Source organism: Macaca thibetana, chromosome 12 (genome assembly GCF_024542745.1).
Source record: "Macaca thibetana thibetana isolate TM-01 chromosome 12, ASM2454274v1, whole genome shotgun sequence".
In the NCBI taxonomy this organism is placed as follows: Eukaryota; Metazoa; Chordata; class Mammalia; order Primates; family Cercopithecidae; genus Macaca; species Macaca thibetana.
Genome location: NC_065589.1, coordinates 116771935 through 116793911, shown reverse-complemented (window position 1 = coordinate 116793911; position 21977 = coordinate 116771935). Strand labels below are relative to the sequence as shown.

The window sequence follows — 21977 nt, the reverse complement described above, 5'->3', positions numbered from 1 at the left end:
CCTCTGAGCCTTCATTTCTTCACTCAAATAATGGGCACAGTAATCCCCATTACACAATATTGAGGTATGATCCCTACCGCAAAGGGCAGTGGGATTGTAAATCCAGAGCTGGAGGGGAACATCTGGCAAGAAGGGTCTAGAGAGCTGTCTCCTTTTCTTCGATATTACTTTTCAACAACCTACCTCCTACGTCCTCCAGAGTCAAGCTCCAGCCTTTCCCCTCTGCAAGCTCCCAGGATTCTTCTCCCTGCTGCCTGCAGAGGACACACGCCTTGCCCACTAACTGTTGCCTAGACAGCTGTCTGTGGCTTCCCCTGGGACTTGGGGAACGCCTCCTGTCAGGTTCACACTCCATTCCTGATGAGGGTTTCTACCCTGGCTCGGGCACTCTGGAATAAGGGACCAGCTGGGCCTCAGACAAACCTCAAACACTGTAAACCCTGCCTCGCGCAGGGCCTGGGGCAGGAACATCCCCGACAGAAGTACCTGCAGACTGTGGTCTCAGCCAGCCTGCCTCATCTTCCTCAGTGTGGCTGAACTGGGAAGGAGGCGAGAAAGGCCACTTCTACCATCCTCCTCCTCCCCACAAAGGGCCAGCACACCCTGGGCCAGGGTGCAGGGCAGGACCGCCTGCCTCATACCCTACCAGGTATGCAGCTGAAGCACTACCAGAGGTCTTTAGAGAAAGGAAGCAAGGCTGAGGTCAGACAGAGCAAGTCATCTCAAGAACTCAGATCACTAAAGTTATTTAAAGTAACAAATACACTTTTAATTGATCTCAGATAAAAACTACTCAAGGAAGGTCAGTAATCGTTTTAGCCTCTAATCTGTTAGAGCCGTATGGTGAGCAGCCTTGAGTAGCTGGGCTAACTGGTTATTTTCTGGAATTCCCACCATCCATGGTATTAGAAAAAACAAGGCATTGTCTCAGTTTAGGAGAAACACATGGCCTAGTAACCAAATCCAGTCACTCATATCCCGTATTTTTTCTTTAGCTCTTCTACTTTGTCGATGTAAGCTTTCATGGCATCTTCCTTGGTAGTCCCTGTAAGGAATCGATAGGATTATTTGTCAGGGAGGCAGCGTGGTAGGAAATAAGCAGCTTCCAGAGCCCCAGACAGCTCTGCTGTAACTCTCCGAGGCTCAGTTTCTCACTTATAAAGTTGAGATTCTACTAATTACATGTTGGAGGAGACAGTATCCATGGAACCTGGCCCGAAGTGAATGCTCTATAAGCCACCGTACTCAGAAAGCCTGGTGGGGCTGGCCAAGACCTGTCGCCCATCTGCTGGACATCTGCATCCCCCACCTGTCCCGGGGGTAATGGCCAGTGTAAGCCTCGGGGGAGAGGCGCCACCCTCCAGACGGGCAAGAAACTGTCACCGTGGTGCCTTTACTGGTCCTGCTAACTCTCGTGGCTGACATTGGCTTTGGCCTTTTCAGTGTCTCTGGGTTGGGCTCCTATCTCCCAGAGCTGTTAAGCTGGCAGTGAAAAAGCAAAGTCAGGCACCTTCTTCTCCCCAGAGGGAGGCTATGAGAAAAGTTTCAGGAACTCTGAGCAAAAGTGGTTGCTTCTTGGAGGGGAATGAGGCAAATCTTTGTCTTCTTGCTGCAGTAGAAAGGACACGGAAGGTATCCCTCAGAGACAGTGACACCCAGTTTCCTAGATTCTGTGGTGAAGGAGAGAGACCCTCTGGAACTCAGAGCTTGTCGTGAAGCACTGGAGAGTATGGGGCCTGAGGATGGTATGGAAATGTCCCATGAAAACGGCCAGGCAGACGGGCATTCCCTTCCCAGTTACTTGCAGATCCTGGGAGTATGTTTATTGTATCGTAACCCTTTCTGAATTCAAGGATTGCTCATGTGCAGAAAGACAGAGGGCTTATTCAGAAACTAGCCAGCAGGAACGCCAATGCTGCCAGGAGTTTTGGTGCCAACTCTTGGGTCTTGCTGCTGCAGGTGGCACGTGATTAAGTACGAGCTTGGATACTTCTTGGCTGCTGGTGCTTAGCATATAATGGCTCCATTCACTGAGCCTACGATGCCAGTGGCAGGCCATGCATTAGCTCATTCCCTTCTTTTATGTACCCTTCTGGCTAGGAGGGAACTGGGGAGGGCCACTGGGGTTAGGAGGTCACCGCCTGGCCTTGTAGGGGAGAGGGAGCTGCAGACAGGAAACCACCCCTTATTCTGAACACATCCGAAGCCCACGCCAACTACATTATTTCCAAAACTATTTTTCAGTGGCCTGATTCCCAGCCCCTCCTCTCTAAATGATACTCCTGCTCAGAGATGGTGCTTTTAGAAAAGGCATAAACGGTGTTAGGAAAAAAAGTAGGTGGCCCAGTTTTTTCCCATTCTGGCACAGCTCAGGCTGGTTTCCCACACGTGCCCCATTGACTTTGTTTCCTCTCCTCTTCCTTTACGCTTCATAATGAAGACTCTTTCATTACTGGGTTTCACAAATGAAGGAAATTGATTAGAACAATTACCTTTCAGCTCATTCCAGGCATCCCACTTGGCCTTGCCCGTGAAGTCCAACATCCCGGGCCGTTCTTAAACAAGGAAAGAAAAGGCATTAGATCTGGTTTGAATTCTAATGGAGAACTTGATCAACCTTCTTGCCATAAATGCCATCTTCTATTACACCTGTTCCTTCTAGGCTCTCTCATGGGGTTAAATAGGTCTAGTAGAGTGGGTTCTGCCCTATGAAAACCAGATATACGCCAATCCAAACTTAAAATCTAGAGCAAATAGGAAGAACACTATTCTTATGACAAGATAACCTTTTTCTTACAAGTTAAGTGACTCCAAAATTTCTCCTTTAAAAAAATTATACTTTAATTACAATTGTTTTTAAAACATCCATTCATATGGCTTAAAATTCAAAAGCGACAGAGGAAAATACTATAAAGTTTCTCTCCCACCCCTGCTCTTAGCTACCCAATTTCTCTCCCTAATCAGTAATGATATCAAGTGTCCTTTCCCATGAACTGTTTATATCCTAGCCCCATTTTTCTACCAAATTGTTAGTCTATTTCTTGCTGCTCTGTGGGCGTTTTCACCGAGGGTAAGGTTTCTTTAAGTTACATGATGACTTTATGCTTATAGACCTGTTATCATCTGCAGTTGGGAAACATACTCACCATCTCCCTGTTGTCCTATTTCACTAACACGCCCAGCCCCAAAGCCAAAGGGAACAGCGTCCGTAGCCTGGAGCACTGTGTCTGAGAAAATGTTCCTGAGCGCTTTCAGGGAACTGTTCCCAGGGACAGCTGAAACAAACTGCCCTTGCGGTCATCATCAGGATCCTAGAATAGCACTCCTCGACAGCTCTCTCCAAGCGATGGAAATGGAAATGTACATGTATATTTGCAATGTCCAATTCAGGAGCCACTTGCCACACCAAGTACCTGAAATGACTACTGGGCATCTGAAATGTGGCTCCTGTGAATGAAGACTAAACTTGATTTTATTTAACTATTTTTAGTTTTTTTTTTTTTTTTTGAGACAGAGTCTCGTTCTGTTGACCAGGCTGGAGTGCAGTGGTGCGTCTTCAGCTCACCACAACCTCTACCTCCCCAGATTCAAGCGATTCTCCTGTCTCAGCCTCCCAAGTATCTGGGACTACGGACACGTGCCACCATGCCCAGCTAATTTTTGTATTTTTAGTAGAGATGGGTTTCACTATGTTGGCCAGGTTAGTCTCAAACTCCTGACCTCGTGATCCACCCGCCTCGGCCTCCCAAAGTGCTGGGATTACAGGCATGAGTCACTGCGCCCAGCCTCAGTTAAAATTTATAGAGTCATATGTGGCTACTGGCTATTGTACTAAACTATTGTGTTTGGACTGTCATGTTTTATAATCGTGTAATAGGGCTGTATAGTACAGCCCTAGAGAGCCAATGATACCTCTTTGATCAGTAAGTGAAAGATTCCCATGCCAGTCTATCTAGACTCATGTGAAAACCGGTAACTCTAGTACCGGCACAGGCCAGTCTCTGTGAAAACACTGTCAGAAAAGCATCTCAGCACCTCTGGCCTCCTCCACTTCACCTTTCCTTCCCCTCCCTGGAAGGACAGAGTTTACGAACTCACTGTAAAACCCATCTTCGCCACAAGACCTTCCTCAACTAAGTGCTCCATGTGAACCCCAGGGTTTGATTTGGTACTGCCTGCGATCTGTCATTCTGGGTGCCATTTCCTGCTTCTAGCTGGCTGACAGCCAGCCCACATGCTCCATCTTCCACCCCAGCTACTGTGGAAATGGGGACCATGCTCACTTTCCTCCTCAACAGGGGCAGGGGAGACCTCCCGTCTGTGCTGCCATGACAACCCTGAGTCCTTGCACAGAATGCACTGTGCTGTTGCCTCAGTATCCACCCATGTTTCAGGGACTTAGGGACAGAATGAAACCTGCCCAAGGTAGGAAAGACGTTATTACAGAACATGATAGTCCAAAGTACAGCCTCAAAATCTGCACCAAGATTTTCGGACAGGGAAAAAGTTGTCATCAGGAAGGCACAGACTTGTTAGCGAAATGCTCTGACCTGGCCCAAGGAACCAGGTGCTTCTCTGCTCCTGACATCAGGCTTGGCCAGGCTGTCAAGTGCTCCACCTTTGATCCTGCCCATCTAGGGCAGAAGCTGAACGGCTCAACAATGATGCCACTGAGCTGAGAGCCTACAGCAAGTCTTTTCCAAGCTGCAGCCTTTGCTTCTTCCCTAGTGGAGAGGAGCTGCTGGTGATAACCAGTAAAGACCTTCTAAAGCCAGGATTTGAATTCTGCTACTACTGGAGACACTGAGAATCCGGAACACCGTCTTTTCCAACCCAGGAACCATCACCATACCCCAACTGAAGAGTAGGGCCTCAGGCAGTTTGAGAGTGAAGTTCCCAGGGACTTCCAGTCTGGGCTGCTGAGCCTGCTTTGATGAGAAGAGGCCCTCCCAACCCCCGCTCCGCATACCTGTATTTATGTCGCCCACGGTTGCTTGTTTGTAGCGGCCATAGATGAACAGCATCTCATCATCGGCTGGCTTGGTCTTAAGGCGCTTAACCTCCTCTGCAGCTTTCTCAAACTCAGCCTAAATGGAAGGGTGAGGAGAGGACTGAGGGCCTCCTCTGGGTGGGAGAGGGTAGGAGTCCTGCTGTGGCCTGAACAGAGTCCAGTTACAGGGATGGAGAGGTGGGAAAGGTGGCACCCTTCGGGCAATGCAGCCCCTGAAGTGTGTCTGCCCCACCCTGCCCCAACAGGGCAGCTAGAAAGATTCAGCAACACAAGAAGGGGAAGCCCCTCCAGTTCACTCATTCAATCGAAAACCCTGTATCCAGCGCTCTCACAAACGCAGGCATCAGGTCTGGAAATACAGCAGTGAAGAGGGCAGGCCAAGCCTTTGCCAGCAGTGGGTGTCCACCCCACGGGAGAAGTGGCAGAAGCAGCGCGGCCAACTGCCTGGCCACCACCGTGCCAGGCACTAGGGAGTGGCCGGGGTTTCAGCTAAGCCCTGGCCTGGGGACAGAGGCGGCACAGCATGCTGGAAACCTCTGAAAGGGGACAGGGCATAAGTGCCCCGGTGTCAGCGCCGGAGCCCGTTGGTCCCCTCCCTCCCCCTGGGGCCTGGGCATTCAACACTGACCTCTGTCCCAGTGCCCGGATTGGCAGAGGCAGGCGGGAGGGGCCAGAGGTCGCCCCACATAGCTTGGTCTCCGATAAGGGTCTACGCTGGAGGGAAGGGAGGGGTCCCTGGGTCACCTCTCCCCGCCCGCGATTCTCCTCGTCCCGCACTCGGAGAACCCGGCCCCGTACTTCCCCTGACCTCCAAGCTCCCGTCCACGGCCTCCTCGCTTCCCCACTCCGCCGCGACGTCCCGCCCTGTGCTTCGGGATGGGGACTGAGTCTCCTCGTTCCTCCAATCCGTGCAACCCCTTCCCCCATCTTTCCATCGAGCACCCTCGACTCCCACTCCTCTCCCGCTACACAGCGAAGTCCACCCCATGGGCAACTTTCCGGCAGTTGCGGGGTGGGCAGCAGAGTTAGAAATCCCCAAACGGAAAATCCCGCTCACAAGGCTCTGTCCAACGAATCAGGGCTGGGCATGGGTCCAGGAGGAACTGCGGGGCACGGAAGGAAAGAGCCCGAGAGTTTCTGGCTGCCGGGTGAGCCACCAACAGGCCTCCAGCCCGCTGCACCGTCCCAGCCTGGCTGTGCACGCGCTGTACCTGAGACATCCTGGCCGCCTTGCAAGAACTCCAGGGAGACTGCCGAGGAGGCGAGGACCAGGAAACGATCGCTCAGACTGCACTGGCAAGCGCTTTTAGAGGCGCGGTTCACTCGCCCCAACCCCGCTCGGGAGAGCACCGGAAAGCCAATCAGAAGCCAGCTCTGTGCTAGGGGCGTGCCCAGCCCCCGCCGCGGCGCCAGCCCCGCCCGAGCCCACGTGGGACTGCTTGCGCACGCGCTGGGAGTAGCCGAAGGGGACGCCGGGAGCAGGTGGGGACCACGGAAGTAGAGCGGTTAGTTTTGCGGATGGGAGTAGGTTGAGAGTTGGGTTCAGTACTGGACCGTTGTGGGGACGGCACGCGGGGGAGGGGGAGGGGACGGAGACCGAAGAGCGGAGGTCCATATATTTCTTTTCTTTCCTTAAATCTCTTGCCCGGCCTGCAGAGGCCGGAAGTTGCTTCTCTGGACAAGTAAACTCTCAGACCTGGGAATGGTGAGCGGGACCCGCTCGTCTCTTGGGGTCTAGAGGAGACCCCCGGAGATGGTCCCTGGTGAGCTGCGTGATGGTGGAAAGCTGGACTGGTCTCCAGAAGCCAGAAGCGAAGCCGAGGCCTCTTCCTCTGAACTTTTGGCACGCGTTCTTTGACTTGCCTGTGGCCTTAGTATCAGTCCTGTATTGCACATTGATGTCTGTGGTGCATTTCTCCATCTGGGGCCTTAAAGGCAGGGACAGTGTCTTATTTGTCTTGATTTAACAAACTTGGACAGGACCAGGTGTTCAGCACATATTTAACAATAAGTTAAATATAGAGTTCTTTGGAGGCTTAGAGAGTTGGAAGTTTATAGTTTTAAATGAAGGAGGGGGAGTATTGAGGGAAGGTGACATTTGAGAAAGTTCCTCAAGGAAGGGAGGGAGGATTCCAAGCAGAGAACAAGTGTAAAGGCGTGGACAAGGAACCAGGAGAAGAGTAGAAAGATGAGGCTGGAGAGTTTTGGAGGTGGCAGGCTGGCTAAGTGATGTAGAAGTTGGCCTTCACAGGGACTTTGACTGTCATGCTGAGTGAGATGAGAAATCGTAAAAGGATTTGAAAAGAGGATGAGGAGACGGAGGGGAACGGCTTTGCGAGATTGTTACAGAGACTACTTTCCATGGGAACAGAAAGGAGCAGCACAGGTGTCTGGAAGTGTTTTAGGATCGATGTTTAAGAAGCTAAAGGAAGACTTCTCTGGAAGTGGTTACAAAGGAGCTGGGTGACGAGAGGGAAATGATGGAAAATTCTCTGGAGATCGTTAAAAAAGCAAAATCCTTCCTCTCTAATTCATAATTTGTGGCAAGAGGGCTGGACTACAAATCTCTCTGCCCTGCCTACACCTCCCCCCTCCTCAGGGAAGGTAGATACTTTCAGACTTAACTTACTAACTTAGTGTAGGTCAGGTTTTATGGACGGTTTGGGAAGAAATGAAGATGCAATAGGGAACAAATCTAGGGTTTTCAGTCTGAGAATTTTGTTTGAGAAAGAAAAACGAAACAAATTAACAAAAATCTTGGAGTTAAATATGGGGAAAATACACTGAAGTGTAAGAAATGCAGGTTTCTTCGAAAATCACAATTCAGAGCTGCTTTTTCCATGTGAGGCCTGGATTTGGTTTTGCTCTACTTGGTGCTTACAGCTTCCTTGATGGAAACTCAGATTGCTTGTGTGGACCAGATTTGCAGTCAAACACATCCCCTAGTCAGCAGGTTTTAAGTTAGGGTATTGTCACGATTAGGTACTTTGATAATGCAATTATCACTTCTCAAAGATCAGTTGCTTTGATTTAGTTTTTTAGTTTTTTGTTTTTTTTCTTTTTGTGTGTGATAGGGTCTCACTCTTTTACCCAGGCTGTAGTTCAGTGGCACAATCTCAGCTCTCTGCAGCCTTGAACTGCAGGCCTCAAGCGATCCTCCCACCTTAGCCTCCCGAGTACCTGGAACTATGGGTACAACCACCATGCCTGGCTAATATTTTTATTTTTATATTCACAACTTGGCTGTTTGGTGCAAGGGGCCTAATATTCAACCTCTCTTGGCTTTTATCATGCCTTCCTCACTAAGCTTAATCATTTCTAACTTTTGATTTAAAATCAGAGACTAACAATGCTTCCTGTCACTTGAAAACCTAGAGGCCATTGCAGTGTTATTAATTGGCCTAATTTCAATATTGTTGTGCATGTTTTGTTAGATTTATACCTAAATACTTGTTTTTGAGTGATTGCAAATGTTATTGTATTTTGTATTTGTATTCGTATTGTATATTGTATTCCATGTGTTCTTTGCTACTATTTGGAAATACAGTTGGTTTTGTGTGTTTATTTTGTATCCTGTGACTTTGCCAAATTCATTAATTCTAGATTTTTTTTTTTTTTTTTTGAGAATTCTTGGGATTTTCTGTGTAGATAATCATGTCATCTGCAAATATAGGGACAGTTTTATTTCTTCCTTTCTCAACTCTCTGCCTTTTATTTCCTTTTCTTACCTTGTTTCACTGGCTAAAACTTCCAGCAGCAGGTTGAGTAAGAATGGTGAGAATGGCTGTCTTTCCTTGTTCCTGATCTTAGGGGGAAAGCATTTAGTCTTTCCTCATGAAGTCTAATGTCAGCTCTAGTTTTGGTTTTTTTGGTTTGTTTTTTGTAGTTGCTCTTTATCAAATTGAGATGTTCCCCTCTTTTCTTGTTTTTCTGAGAGTCCTTATTGTGAATGGATGTTCAGTCTCCATTGATGTTTGTCAGGTGCCTTTTCTGTATCACTTGATGTGATCGTGTGATTTTTCTTCAGCTTGTTAATTTGGTGGATTACATTGATTGATTTTCAAATATTAAACTAACATTGCTTCTCTTGAAAAAACTACTTGGTCATGGTGTATAATTATTTTTATGTATTGCTAAATTCTATTTGTTAATGTCTTACTAAGGATTTTCATGTCTATATTCATAAGGGATATTGGTCTGTTGTTGTCTTTTTTTAGTAATGGCTTTGTCTGGCTTTATTATTGTGGAAAAACTAGCTTCATAAAATGAATTAGGAAATGTTCCTTCCTTTTCCATTTTCTGAAAGAGGTTGTGTACAATTGATGTTAATTCTTCTTTAAATGTTTTGTAGAGTTCTCTAGTGAAACTTTCTAAGACTGGAGATTTCTTTTCTTTTCTCCTTCCTCCCTTCCTTCCTTCCTTTTTTCCAGGAACCCCATCAGGTTCTTATGGAGATTTCTTTCTTGGGAGTTCTTAAATTATGGATTTAATTTCCTTAATAGTTATAGGGCTATTCATATTGTTTATTTCATACTGGTGAGTGTTGGTAGTTTGAGTTTTTAAAGAAATTGGTCCATTTTGTCTGTGCTGTGAAATGTATGTATGTAATTAGTTCGTATTCCCTTATTATCCTTTTGATATGTGCAGAGCCTATAATGATATCCTCCATTTCATTACCGATATTGGTTATTTGTGCCTTCTTTTTTTTCCTAGCTGGTCTTGCTTAAGATTTTTCAGTGTTTAAAAAATCTTTTCAAAGAACCAGCTCTTTTCTCATGGATTTTCCGTTTTCTGTTTTCAATTTTGTTGATTTCCGCTCCTAATTATTTCTTTCCTTATGCTTGCTTTGGGTTTGTTCTGCTCTTGATTTTCTAGGTTCTTGAGGTGGGAGCTTAGATTATTGACTTGAGACTTTTTCTCATTTAATATATGCATTTAGTGCAATACATTTTCCTCTTCACAGTGCTTTAACTGTGTCCAACTTTTATTCAGTTCAGTGTATTTTTAGTTTCTTTTTTTTTGAGACGGAGTCTCCCTCTGTCACCCAGGCGGGAGAACAGTGATCTCGGCTCACTGCAACCTCTGCCTCCTGGGTTCAAGCGATTCTCCTGTTTCAGCCTCCTGAGTAGCTGGATTACAGTGCCTGCCACCAAGCCCAGCTGATTTTTGTATTTTTAGTAGAGATGGGGTTTCTTTTTTTTTTTTTTTTTTTTTTTTTGAGACGGAGTCTCGCTGTGTCTCCCAGGCTGGAGTGCAGTGGCGTGATCTCGGCTCACTGCAAGCTCCGCCTCCCGGGTTCACACCATTCTCCCGCCTCAGCCTCCCAAGTAGCTGAGACTACAGGCGCCCGCCACCACGCCCGGCTAGTTTTTTTGTATTTTTAGTAGAGACGGGGTTTCACCATGATAGCCAGGATAGTCTCGATCTCCTGACCTCGTGATCCACCCGCCTCGGCCTCCCAAAGTGCTGGGATTACAGGCTTGAGCCACCGCGCCCGGCCTAGAGATGGGGTTTCATCATGTTGGCTAGTCTGGTCTCGAACTCCTGACCTGAAGTGATCTGCCCACCTCAGCCTCCCAAAGTGCTGGGATTACAGGTGTGAGCCATCGAACCTGGCCTTAGTTTCCTTTGGGACTTCCTCTTTGGTCCAGGGCTTGTTTAGTAGTCTGTTCCTTAGTTTCCAAGTGTTTGAAGACTTTGCTGGTAGCTTTCTGTTTCTGATTTCCAATTTGATTCCACTATGGTCAGAGAACACACTGTTTAATTTCACTTCTTTAAACTCATCATGGTTTTTTCCTGTGGTGCAGAATATGGATGTCTTGGCATCTATTTTGTGGGTACTTGAAAAGAATGTGCATTTTGCAGTCATTAGTGGGGCGTTCCATAAATGTCCATTACATCCTGTTGGGTGGATGGTGTTGTACAGCAGCGGTCCTCAACCTTTTTGGCACCAGGGACCGGTTTCATGGAAGACAGTTTTTTCATGGATGGGGTGGTAGGGGGATGGTTTTGGGTTGAAACTGTCCCACCTCAAATCATCAGGCATTAGATTCTCACAAGGAACGTGCAACGTAGATCCCTCATATGCTCAGTTCACAATAGGGTTCGCGCTCCTATGGGAATCTAATGCCACCACTGAGAGGAGGAGTTGATTCCATTCCTTCTCCCTATAGGTCCCACAGGGGCAATCAGAGTAGCTCATTTGCTACTGTGTGTGCAGTGGATTTGTGTCACAGCTGTAAAACCCCAGGTGTAGGTAAATCAAATTCTTTATAAAGGGCTGCAGGCAAACCTGCCCAGCCTTACCCTGGAGTGAGAGATCTTCATTGTACTGGACAGTCTGGTGGGAAATACTGTCTCTGTCTTTCTAAGCTGTTCGCTATATACATATCCTTGAAAGATAGTTAAGAATGAAAGCAGCCAGCGCCTCTACTTCTGAGACACTCAGAAGTGTGAGAGACCCATGGAGAAATGTCTCCTAACACACAATACAGGGATTAACATTCTCACTGATGATTGCAAATCAAGAAAAAGAGAGTTTATACCCAGTATACCTTGTTTAAGAAAGCAAGTGTATGAAATATTCTTTCCAAATGGTTAAGTCTCCAACCCTTGGGAAAGCTCAACTGTCCAGAATGGTTTATGGAGAGTCTTGCATATCTTGAGCAGAGAAAACAAATTATGGTTTTGTACATTTGCTCCAGATTGAAGGTCATAATGGCAGGTCTGAGGAATTGTAGGTGTTGATTTGTCAGTGGGTGGTGTACTGTACGTGTGAACAGTAATCAAGGATATATTTATTTGGAACTGATAATGGTTCTTCCTCAGGGAGGGTCAGCTGCTAATGTCATTGGGTAGTAAAGCAGTTACAGCACGGAGAAGCATGTGCCAGTCAGCAGATTAGCTAAAATTCATCTTGTACCTAATGTGTTACCTAACCCCCTAGAGGTGGAAGAGTTTATTTTTTTAACCTATCTAAAAAATGGTTGAGGTTAAAGACTTTGAAATCATTTATAAATGAATTGTCGAAAATATATTTCTCAAAAGTTCTGTCAGTGAAAGATGATTTAACCAACTCTTCTAGAATAATGGTGCTTTCATTTGTATTATGCAGCTAAACAAACAAAAAAATGCCAAGAAGTTTTCAAATGTTATTTAACCCTCATATAGTCCTAGTTTATAAATGCAGGGTTTTTTTTTTGTTCGTTTGTTTGTTTTTATATTTTGAGACGGAGCCTCACACCATCTCCCAGGCTGGAGTGCAGTGGCAGTGGCATGATCTTGGCTCACTGCAGCCTCTGCCTCCTGGTTCAAGCGATTCTCATGCCTCAACCTCCCGAGTAACTGGGATTACAGGAGCATGTCACCTCGCCTGGCTAATTTTTTTCTGTATTTTTAGTAGAGACGGGGTTTCACCATGTTGGCCAGGCTGGTCTTGAACTCCTGACTTCAAGTGATCCGTCAGTGATCCGCCTGCCTCAGCCTCCCAAAGTGCTGGGATTACAAGCGTGAGCCACCGTGCCCTGCCATAAATGTAGATATAAATGCTGAGTTTCATATTTAAAAAAAAATGCTTTTGAAAAAATGGAAAGCAGATTCTTTAATGGACACATAATTGTACATATTTGGGCAGCACAGTTTGATGTTTCAATGCATATATATGTTGTAGAATGAGCAATTCAGGGTATTTAGTGTGACCATTGCCTCATGCATTTATCTTTTTGTGGTGAGGATATTTAAAAATCTCTCTTCTAGCTATTTTGTAATGTACTGTTAACCATAGAACGCCAGAACTTATTCCTCCTATTTAATTTCAGCTGTGCCTTCAACCAGCCTCTCCCAATCCTTTTCTCATCCCTTCTCCAGTCTGTCCTAAAAAGAAAATTCCTGGGGCTGGGCGCGGTAGCTCATGCCTGTAATCCCAACACTTTGGGAGGTTGAGGCGGGTGGATCGCCTGAGATCAGGAGTTCGAGACTAGCCTGCTCAACATGGTGAAACCCCATCTCTACTAAAACTACAAAAATTAGCGGGGCATGGCAGCGTGTGCCCATAGTCCCAGCTACTCTGGAGGCTGAGCAGGAGAATCACTTGAACATGGGAGGCAGACGTTGCAGTGAGCTGAGATCGTGTCACTGCACTCCACCCTGAGTGACAGAGCAAGACTCCAGCGAGACTCTCAAAAAAAAAGAAAAAGAAAATTATTGTTACCTTTTTTCTTTTTATTATAATGTCCAACTTTTGATATTGTTACTGAGATCTGTTTTTAGAAGACAATTTTGTTCTCCATCCAAGAGTTAAAATTATGCTTTTGAAGTAGGCCAGAGTAGATAAAAATGCAATTAACATTTTGCTTTTAGTCATAGTACTAAGTGCGAATTAATTTTAATTTGTCATTCTTACAAACTTAAACTGAAGTTAATATAAAGTTATTAATTTGCCAAGGTTAAATTTTCTGTAAATGGTGAGCATTTATCATTCATCTACTAACAGTATGCTAGGTGTTCCGTCTTTTTAAGAAGGGTAATAAAAATAATTTAGGCTCCCCGACATCACCCCGGCCTTAAACAACATTTTTTTTTTAAATAAAATGACATATTTAAATGCTATTTAATTGCACTTAAGGATTATTTGCTCCAAAATCATTAAGGGCAGTTTCAGAATCATTTGCATATTCAGTGATTTTCTTCTTAGCAATTTCCTGCTCTTTCTCCTTTTATACGTGCTCATGTTTGCCAATTCAGTTTCCTCACATAAAGGAACAGTAACAACTGTGTTTCATATATTCTTTTTATTGATTTATTTGTTTTAAAAGGAAGGTGATGGACTCTCTGCCCTGTGATACTGGTTCCTAAATCTTGAGGAGAATTAAGGATTTAGCATGATTACATATACATACGTACATATGTATATATATGTAATCACTCTAATATACTCTTTCTGTATATAACCTGTCTATAATGAAAGAGAGAATCTGGTGTTAAAAGGAAAACTTTTGACAATTCAATTTAGCAGCGTTTAAGTAAAGAATGCATGAATTAGGCAGCGTCTGAACTAGTAAAGGTTCAGAGAGCATTAACCAGCAACAGTATTTTCTGTCTGTAAATACCCAGCAGGCAGTATTTATGGTCAGAAAACAGAAGTGAGAGACCGAAATAGTCTGACTGGCTACAGCTTGGCTTTTGCCTTATTTTGACATGTTTTGGCAGTTTGCAGCCTGTATTGGCTGAAAGTTTGGCTGCTGTGATTGGCTGAGGCTCCGTTACTTACTACAATAATACACTTGCAAGTTAGGTTGCAGCTTGTTTACATAGTAAGATAGGGTGCAGTTCATTACCTATGGAGGCAGCTTTAGGTCAGATTTAATTGAACAGTGGTTAGAACCTTCCCTTTTTGAAAGTTGTACCTTTTTTGTTTGGATAAGACAAACTTTAAAGCAAAGTTGATATATGACAAGTGTGATTTTACAGTACTTAAATTTAGGGAGTAGATGTGCTTTATAAATATTTTCGTTTTTCAAAATGATTCTCTCTAGGAATCTGTTAAAATTCTGGTCATAATTTCTTGGAAACCTGCGTGTGACATGAAGGAAGGTCAGCCAGTGTGCAAGTGGTTATAGGGTCTTCTCCATGTTAACTGCCTTAGTGCTTGATGCTTTGCCTACCCTTAAAGCTTCTAATAGCTCATTTTGGATTCCATTCTCTGACAAAAAGGTCAAGAAGATGCTTTCTTCAAATACCATAAGGCATATATACTGGGTTTTTGAGGTAGTACAGTCAATCCTAATTATTTTAGGTAGTACAGTCAATCCTAATTATTTTCAGATTCTGCATTTGCAAATTCATGTACATACTAACATTTTTTTGTAACCCCAAAAGCAATATTCTTGGCACTTTCTTAGTCATTCTTGGACATGTGCAGAGCAGTGAAAATTTTGAGTCACTCAGTATGTTCCCAGCTGAGGTCAAACAAGATAACGCTCTGCCTTTTTTATTTTTTATTTTTTTGAGACAGGATCTCGCTCTGTTGCCCAGGCTGAGGCTGGAGTATAGTGGCACAGTCTTGGCTCACTGCAACCTCTGCCTCCCAGACTCAGGTGATCCTCCTACCTCAGCCTCCTGAGTAGCTGGGATTACAGGCGCACATTACCACACCCAGCTAATTTTGTTATTTTTTCTTTTTTTTTGTAGAGACAGAGTCTTGCTATGTTGCCCAGGCTGATCTCAAACTCCTGGGCTCAAGTGATCCTCCCGCCTGGGCCCCCAGAAGTGCTGGTATTACAGGCATGAGCCACCGTGCCCAGTCGCGCTCTGCCTCCTTGTTTCAGCTCCTATATTGTAAACAAGTGACCAGTTTGTGGACTATGTAGTGCCATGTTTTTTTCATTTTAATGCTTTTCTGTTGGTGATTCTGCTATTTAAAATGTCCCCCAAGCATAGCGCAGACATGCAGTCAAGTGTTCCTAGGCGCAGGAAGGCTGTGATGTGCCTTATGGAGAAAATACTGTGTTAGATAAGCTTTGTTCAGGCAGGCTGTGAGTGTTGTTGGCTGGGAGTTCAATGCTGATGAATCAGCAACACATAATGTCTCTTTCAACAGAAACATGCACGAAACAAGATTATGTATTGATCGTTTGCCAAAATGTGAAGACGGGCTCACAAGATCCTAATCCTGTAGTTGCCCTGGGAGCAGTGGTTCAGGATTTGCTAATTCAGTGTTCATAGCCAACTTTATAAACCATAACTGCTACCAACAAGCCGAACCAACTGTAGTGATGTTGGTTCTGAACTGACAGAGATCAGTGTAACATCAACAATCAAGTATCTTGTGAGTGTTTTGTGCTTATCTGGATGCTTGGCTCTGAGCTTTCGTGTGTGGTGCCTAGTTTTTCACCCAGAAACCTGCCCCTGCCAGTTTATAACTCTGCAGCTCAGAGCTCTGCCCTGGGGAGACCAGCCAGCTTGGGAAGGGGAGCCACTGGGCAAGTTAAGGAGCATTGCATTTAGCTTGTTCTGGCTTTCCCTGGTTGCTGAATTTCCATCACAGGCTGCAGGACTGAAGGCTGAAGGCCCATCTCATCTATGGGGCCTCAAAGCTTCCAAGCTGTACTTCCCTCCTCACCATCCTTGCAGCTTGGACCAAAAAAGCAGCTGCAGAGGGGAGGGTGCTGGGCTGCTCTGATGCAGTGGTTACTGGCCAGGGAACTGGGGCTTCCATGCAAGGCAGTTCCTATGGAAGTTTTGTGTTTGCTTTGTTTGTCTGTAAGAGCTTCGTTTTGCTTTGCGTATGGACTTTTCTTCACTGCCCCAGACTAGCTGGGTAAGGTACTAGCTAGAACTACAGGTTTTTTAGGCAGAGAGGTGTAAAGACCTTCCTAAGCTCTAGGCACTCTTACTTTTCAAAACATCACCTGGGTCTTATATGTTGCAATATACCCATATCCTACATTAAATCTAACATGTATAATTATGAATAGAATCAAGTTGCTGTTGAACTGTTACATTTTATAAATATATAATTAATATTAATTTTGATTTCTTTTTTCCCACATCTCAAACATTTTCTTGGGTCCTGTGTCTCTACTGCAAGATTGCCATGTTAGTGTGTCCTTAGAAAATGGAAGAAATCAGGTTTTGTTTCCTCCCTTTAACTGCTCATTAGTTCTACAAACATTTATCGAGGGTGGGCGTGGTGGCTCACACCTGTAATCCTGTGCTTTGGGAAGCTAATGCAGGAGGATTGCTTGAGCCCAGGAGTTCAGTACCCACCTGGACAACACAGTGAGACCCTAACTCTACGCAACATTAACAATTTTAAAAAGAACATTTATGGGGCTTCTGAGGTGTCTCATGCTACACAAGCTGTTGGGTCTATAAAAACGGACCACACAGCATTCTTTCCCTTAAGGAGCTTGTGGGCCAGACCTCTAAAACAGATGACATCAATAGGGAGTGATAGGTACTGCCGCATCCAGAGGGGCCTATGGCTCAGCCTGGGGGAGAGGAGGACCCCAGCTCAAAGGTGTCCTGCAGAAGATAGCCCCTGAGCTGGGTCTTGAAGGAGCCTCTGTGGGAAAGCAAAGAGGGCGAGGGGCGGAGGGATTTTGGAGAGAAGCCGGGCTGGAGAGGTGTGGTAGAGGCGTGGCAACAGCCTGGTGGGTGTGGGAAACTGAGCTGTCATTGTGGCTGCAGGGATATTTGAAAGGCAGGTTTTGATGGTGATGTATACCACTGGAGAGGCAGCGAGGGGCTTGTACCATCCTGGACAAGTTCAGACTCCTCTGGGCGTGTGACCTGCTTCTGGTGCCTCCGAATGCTGTTTGGATTTATTTGGTGTTCCTTGGTACATAGCAGGAGTATAACTAAGTTCCTAGCCCTTCCCTCCTTTCCAATACTCTCGTAAGTTTGGTATTGTTTGCTTTGTTCTGTTATCTCTTCCTTCTTAAAAAGAAATGGAAATAGCTGAGTTTTTAAAATAACTTTTTGTTGATGCATACACATATATCAGAAAAGTGCAAATATAAGTATACAGGAAATAGCTTAATTTAAAAACACATGATTGGTAAAACATCAAACAATATTAAAAAGTATATAAAACAAGTAACAGTCTCTTGGATTTCTGCCCTCAGAGATAGCCACTGTTAATGTTTTGGTAAAGGCTTTTCTGGACATCTCTCCATGCTTATGTTTACATGTAACATACTGACATTACAAACATGCGGTGATACTATACGCAGGCAGTTTTCTAATTTTTTTTTTTTTTTTTTTTTTTTTTTTTGAGACAGGGTCTGGCTTTGTCTCCCAGGCTGCAGTGCGGTGGTGCAATCTTGGCTCATGGCAACTTCCGCCTCCCAGGCTCAAACGATCCTCCCACCTCAGCCCCCCAATTACAGGCTTATGCCACCATGACGGGCTAATTTTTGTATTTTTAGTAGAGATGGGGTTTCACCGCGTTGCCCAGGCTGGTCTCTTGAACTCCTGGACTCAAACAGTCTGCCCGCTTTGGCCTGCCGAAGTGCTGGCATTACAAGTGTGAGCCACAGCACCCAGCCCTTTAACTTCTTTTTTTTTTTTTAAGACAGAATTTCACTCTTGTCGTCCAGGCTGCAGTACAATGGCACAATCTTGGCTCACTGCAACCTCTGCCTCCTGGGTTTAAGTGAGTCTCCTTTCTCAGCCTCCCGAGTAGCTGGGATTAGAGGTGTGCACCACCACACCTGGCTAACTTTGTATTTTTAGTAGAGACAGGGTTTCACCATGTTGGTCAGGCTGGTCTCTAACGCCTGACCTCAGGTGATCCACCCGCCTTGGCCTCCCAAAGTGCTGGGATTAAAGGTGTGAGCCACCGCACCCAGCCTAACTTGTTTTTTTACTCACTAGTATGTCATGGCCATATTTCAAAGTTGGTATCCATATATCCATATCACCCTTTAATGACTGCAGGGTATTTTATTTTATTGCATGGCATAATTTACTTAACCGTATCTTTACTGGTGGACATTTAATTGGATTCTAATTTTGTTAACTATTAGAAACATTTCAGTGAAAGAAAATCTTTGAATGTACACTTTTGTGCACTTACAATCTTCTTGCAAAAGTTTTTATTAGGAAAAATGTCAAGCATTTACAAATGGAAAAGTATATGAGGCTTCATATATAACCAGCGTCAACAGTTAACAATGGTTTAGTACTTTTTTTTTTTTTTTGAGACAGAGTCTTGCCCTGTTGCCCAGGCTGGAGAGTAGTGGTGTGGAGCACAGTACATAGTTCACTGCAGCCTCAAACTTCTGGCTCAAGTGATCCTTCTGCCTCAGTCTCCCAAGTAGCTAGGATTATAGATGTGTGTCATTGCACTCAGCTAATTAAAAACATTTTTTGTAGAGATGAGGTCTCGAAATGTTGCCCAGGCTGGTCTCGAACTCCTGCGCTTAAGTGATCCTCCTGCCTCATCAGCCTCCTAAGTGCTGGGATTACAGGCATGGGCCACCATGCTTGGTCTCTACTAATGTTTTTTTAATCTACGCTTCTATAATTGTTTTTCCTCTGCTAGGGTATTTGAAAGCAAATACAGGTCACCATTTCACCTGTGTATTCCTCAGTCTTTTAAGATAAGGACTTAAAAACATAACCATAATATGATATACACAGAATTAACATTAATTCCTAATATCATCTAATATTATACAAATTAGGATCCATACAAAGACTAAATGTTGCATTGGTTGAGATTATCTCTTTTAAGTCTCTTTTAATATATAGCCTTCCTCTGTTCTCTTTATTTCTCATGCCATTTGTTGAAGAAATCAAGTCATTTTTCCAGTACAATTTTCCACCATCTGAACTTGGCTGATGGCCTCCTTGTGGTGTCATTTAACATGTTCTTACACACACTATCATAGCTGATAAACTGGGAGTGAGATCTGGAGTCTTGATTCATTCATTAATATTGATTAGTAAGCTCAGGTGTTGTCAGCCCCCGATGTACCCATGCGAAAGTTTCCCATCAGTCTTTTACCTGATGGTTTTAACACCGCTTTATGATCATCACCTACACTCATTTCATTAGGGTTTTCAGAATGATAATTTTTAGAATCTTTTTATTTTGAGATAATTGTAGATTCACATGTAGATGTAGGAAATAATACAGAGATCCCATTTCCCCTTCATCCACTTTCCCCCATTGGCAACATCTTGCTTGAGTATAGTCCGATTTTACAGGCAGGAAATTGACATTGGTACAAACAATGGACCTCATTTAGATTTCACTAGTTTTATATGCACGTGTGTGTATATATGTGTATGCCTGCATGTGTATGCATTTAGTTCTGTGCAGTTACATCGCATGTAGATAAAAATGGGTAACACCACAGTCAAGAATCAAAACATTTCCATCACAAGGATCTCTCATTTTACCCTTTAATAGCTACAGACACCTCTTTCCCTCTCCTCCCCAACCCCTAGCAACACCCTAATGCATTCTTCATTTCGGTATTTCTGTAATTTTGTCATCACAAGAATGACATAAAAATGGAATTATACAGTATGCAACCTTTTGAGACTGCCTTTTTCCATTCAGTTTGATTCCCTTGAGATTCACCCTGATTGTTTCCTGTATCAATAATTTATTTCTTTTTATTACTGACTAGTATTTCATGATATGGATATACTGCAGTTTGATCATTCATATGTTAAAGGGCATTTGGATTGTTTCCCAGTTTTGTGGTATTACACATGGATATGCTGTACACATTCATGTACAGGTTTTTGTGTCAATGTAAGTTTTTGTTTCTCTAGCATAAATGCCCAAGAATGCAATTACTGTGTTATATAATGGGTATGCCTAGTTTTGTGAGAAATTGCCATATTCTTTTTCAGACTGGCTAGTACCATTTTACATTCCTACCAGCAATGTATGTGAATTTCTCCACCCTCACCAACATTTGGGGCTCTTGCTGTGTTTTATTTTAGCCATCCTGATAAGGTATGTAAATTGGGATTTTAAAAATTTTATTCTTTTAGTACTTTTTAGCTGTAATTCTTCTATAAAGAGGAAGCTTTTCTTCATAAGCTATTTGTTGGTAACACTGAAATATTGTCTGTATAAGAAAGGAAGGGTAAAATGTTTGATTCCTTATTTCCACCAACCCTCACTTGGAAAGCCACTTTTCAGAAAAACAAATTAGTGCCCTGTTAGCCTCCAGAATGACTAGCTTTTTTAAAAAGTGTCATTATGAACTCATGGGTTTATAAAATAATTGATATGATTATCTTCTCAGGGTGAATTATTAGAGAAGAAATTGCCATGTCAAAGGGTAGACAAATTTAAAATTTTGATACAGACTACCCACTCACCTCCAGATAGGGTGTTTCATTTTATATTCTTGCCACTAGTTTATAAAAAATATTTGTTTCTCCATATCCTTGCCAACACTGGTTGGCTAGTTTTTAATTTTTCTTATTATACCAGTCTTATGGCAGAATTGATATCTGTTTCTCTTTCAGTTCTTTAGCTGGAAGTAAAGCTGATCTTTTCACATTATTGGCTTAAGTTTAGCCAGTTGCCTGTTAATTACCTTTATCCTTGTTTCTATTAGGATATTGGTCTCTTTTTACATTTTTATGTTGTTACAACTGTTAGTCTTTTCCTTGATGACTCCTGCGTTGTCTTTGCTTAGAGCTTTTCCTATCTTAAGATTATAAAAATATGTACCTATTTTCTTCTGGTGCCTCTTTATGATTTTACAGTTAAATATTTGTTTCATTGAGAGGTTGTTTTGTATAAGGAGTAAGATAAGAATCCATTATTACTTTTCCCCAAATCCATTATTAGTTTTCTCAATGCCATTTATTAAGGAAACTATCTTTTCCCCACTAATTTGAGATGCCACTTTCATCTTATATTAAATTTTTTATAACCTGAAATCTGAGTTCTCTGTTAGATTTCACAGATTTGCCTATCTATTTCTGTTCCAGTATCAAAATTTATATTACTGTGGCTTGATTTTGCATTTAAAATAGTTGTTATTGGATTTTGTAAAATTATGAAAATCAAACAAGCTTTTTCCTGTATAACGGTTGCTTTATAATGTGTTTTAATAATTGGTGTCACTGGTCTCTTTTCTTTTTTGTTGTTTTATGACTTTGCTGACAAAGGTCACAGATTCTTCTAGATGGATTTTAGAATTATTTGTGTCAAGATTCCCAAACAGCCCTTTTTTATTTTGATTGGGATTTTATTCAATGCATAGGTCAATTTAGGGAGACTTGATTTCTTTACTACTTTGAACTTTTGTAGTTAAGGACATTGTCTATCATTTCATTTATTTAAATCTTTTATGTCCTTGAATATTTTTTGTTAATTTATCCCGAAGTTTATTTTTATTGGCTTCTCTGCCTTTTCATTTGAGGAGTGCTTTTTAAAATTGATCACATTCACTTTTTAAAAAAAACTAGGCCAAACCTTCTGGGA

The 21977-nt window shown here is 43.4% G+C and overlaps 2 protein-coding genes across 53 annotated transcripts in view; one reads left to right on the top strand and one right to left on the bottom strand.

Moving 5' to 3' along the window:
* The window catches only part of C12H2orf76 (chromosome 12 C2orf76 homolog), a 447011-nt gene that overhangs the window by 359129 nt on the left and 65905 nt on the right, over positions 1-21977 (top strand). Inside the window, exon 2 of one of the 3 annotated variants that reach the window (XM_050752723.1) lies at positions 6453-6493. The gene's annotated coding sequence lies outside the window, so the exon portion shown is untranslated. Of the gene's footprint in view, positions 1-6452; positions 6517-18587; positions 20490-21977 lie in introns of those variants that run through there. The other 2 variants (XM_050752720.1, XM_050752721.1) reach the window with 2 other exon arrangements.
* Positions 748-21977, bottom strand: part of DBI (diazepam binding inhibitor, acyl-CoA binding protein) — a 343175-nt gene continuing 321945 nt past the window's right edge. For 26 of the 50 annotated variants that reach the window (XM_050752752.1, XM_050752767.1, XM_050752753.1 and 23 more), the window contains exons 2-5: positions 6223-6306; positions 4970-5087; positions 2493-2555; positions 748-1045 (exon numbers count right to left, since the gene is read on the bottom strand). In XM_050752752.1, coding sequence (XP_050608709.1) covers positions 972-1045; positions 2493-2555; positions 4970-5087; positions 6223-6231 — 264 coding nt within the window. In that variant the 5' untranslated portion in view covers positions 6232-6306 and the 3' untranslated portion in view covers positions 748-971. Of the gene's footprint in view, positions 1046-2492; positions 2556-4969; positions 5088-5639; positions 5726-5819; positions 6358-7595; positions 7608-21977 lie in introns of those variants that run through there. The other 24 variants (XM_050752757.1, XM_050752772.1, XM_050752763.1 and 21 more) reach the window with 9 other exon arrangements.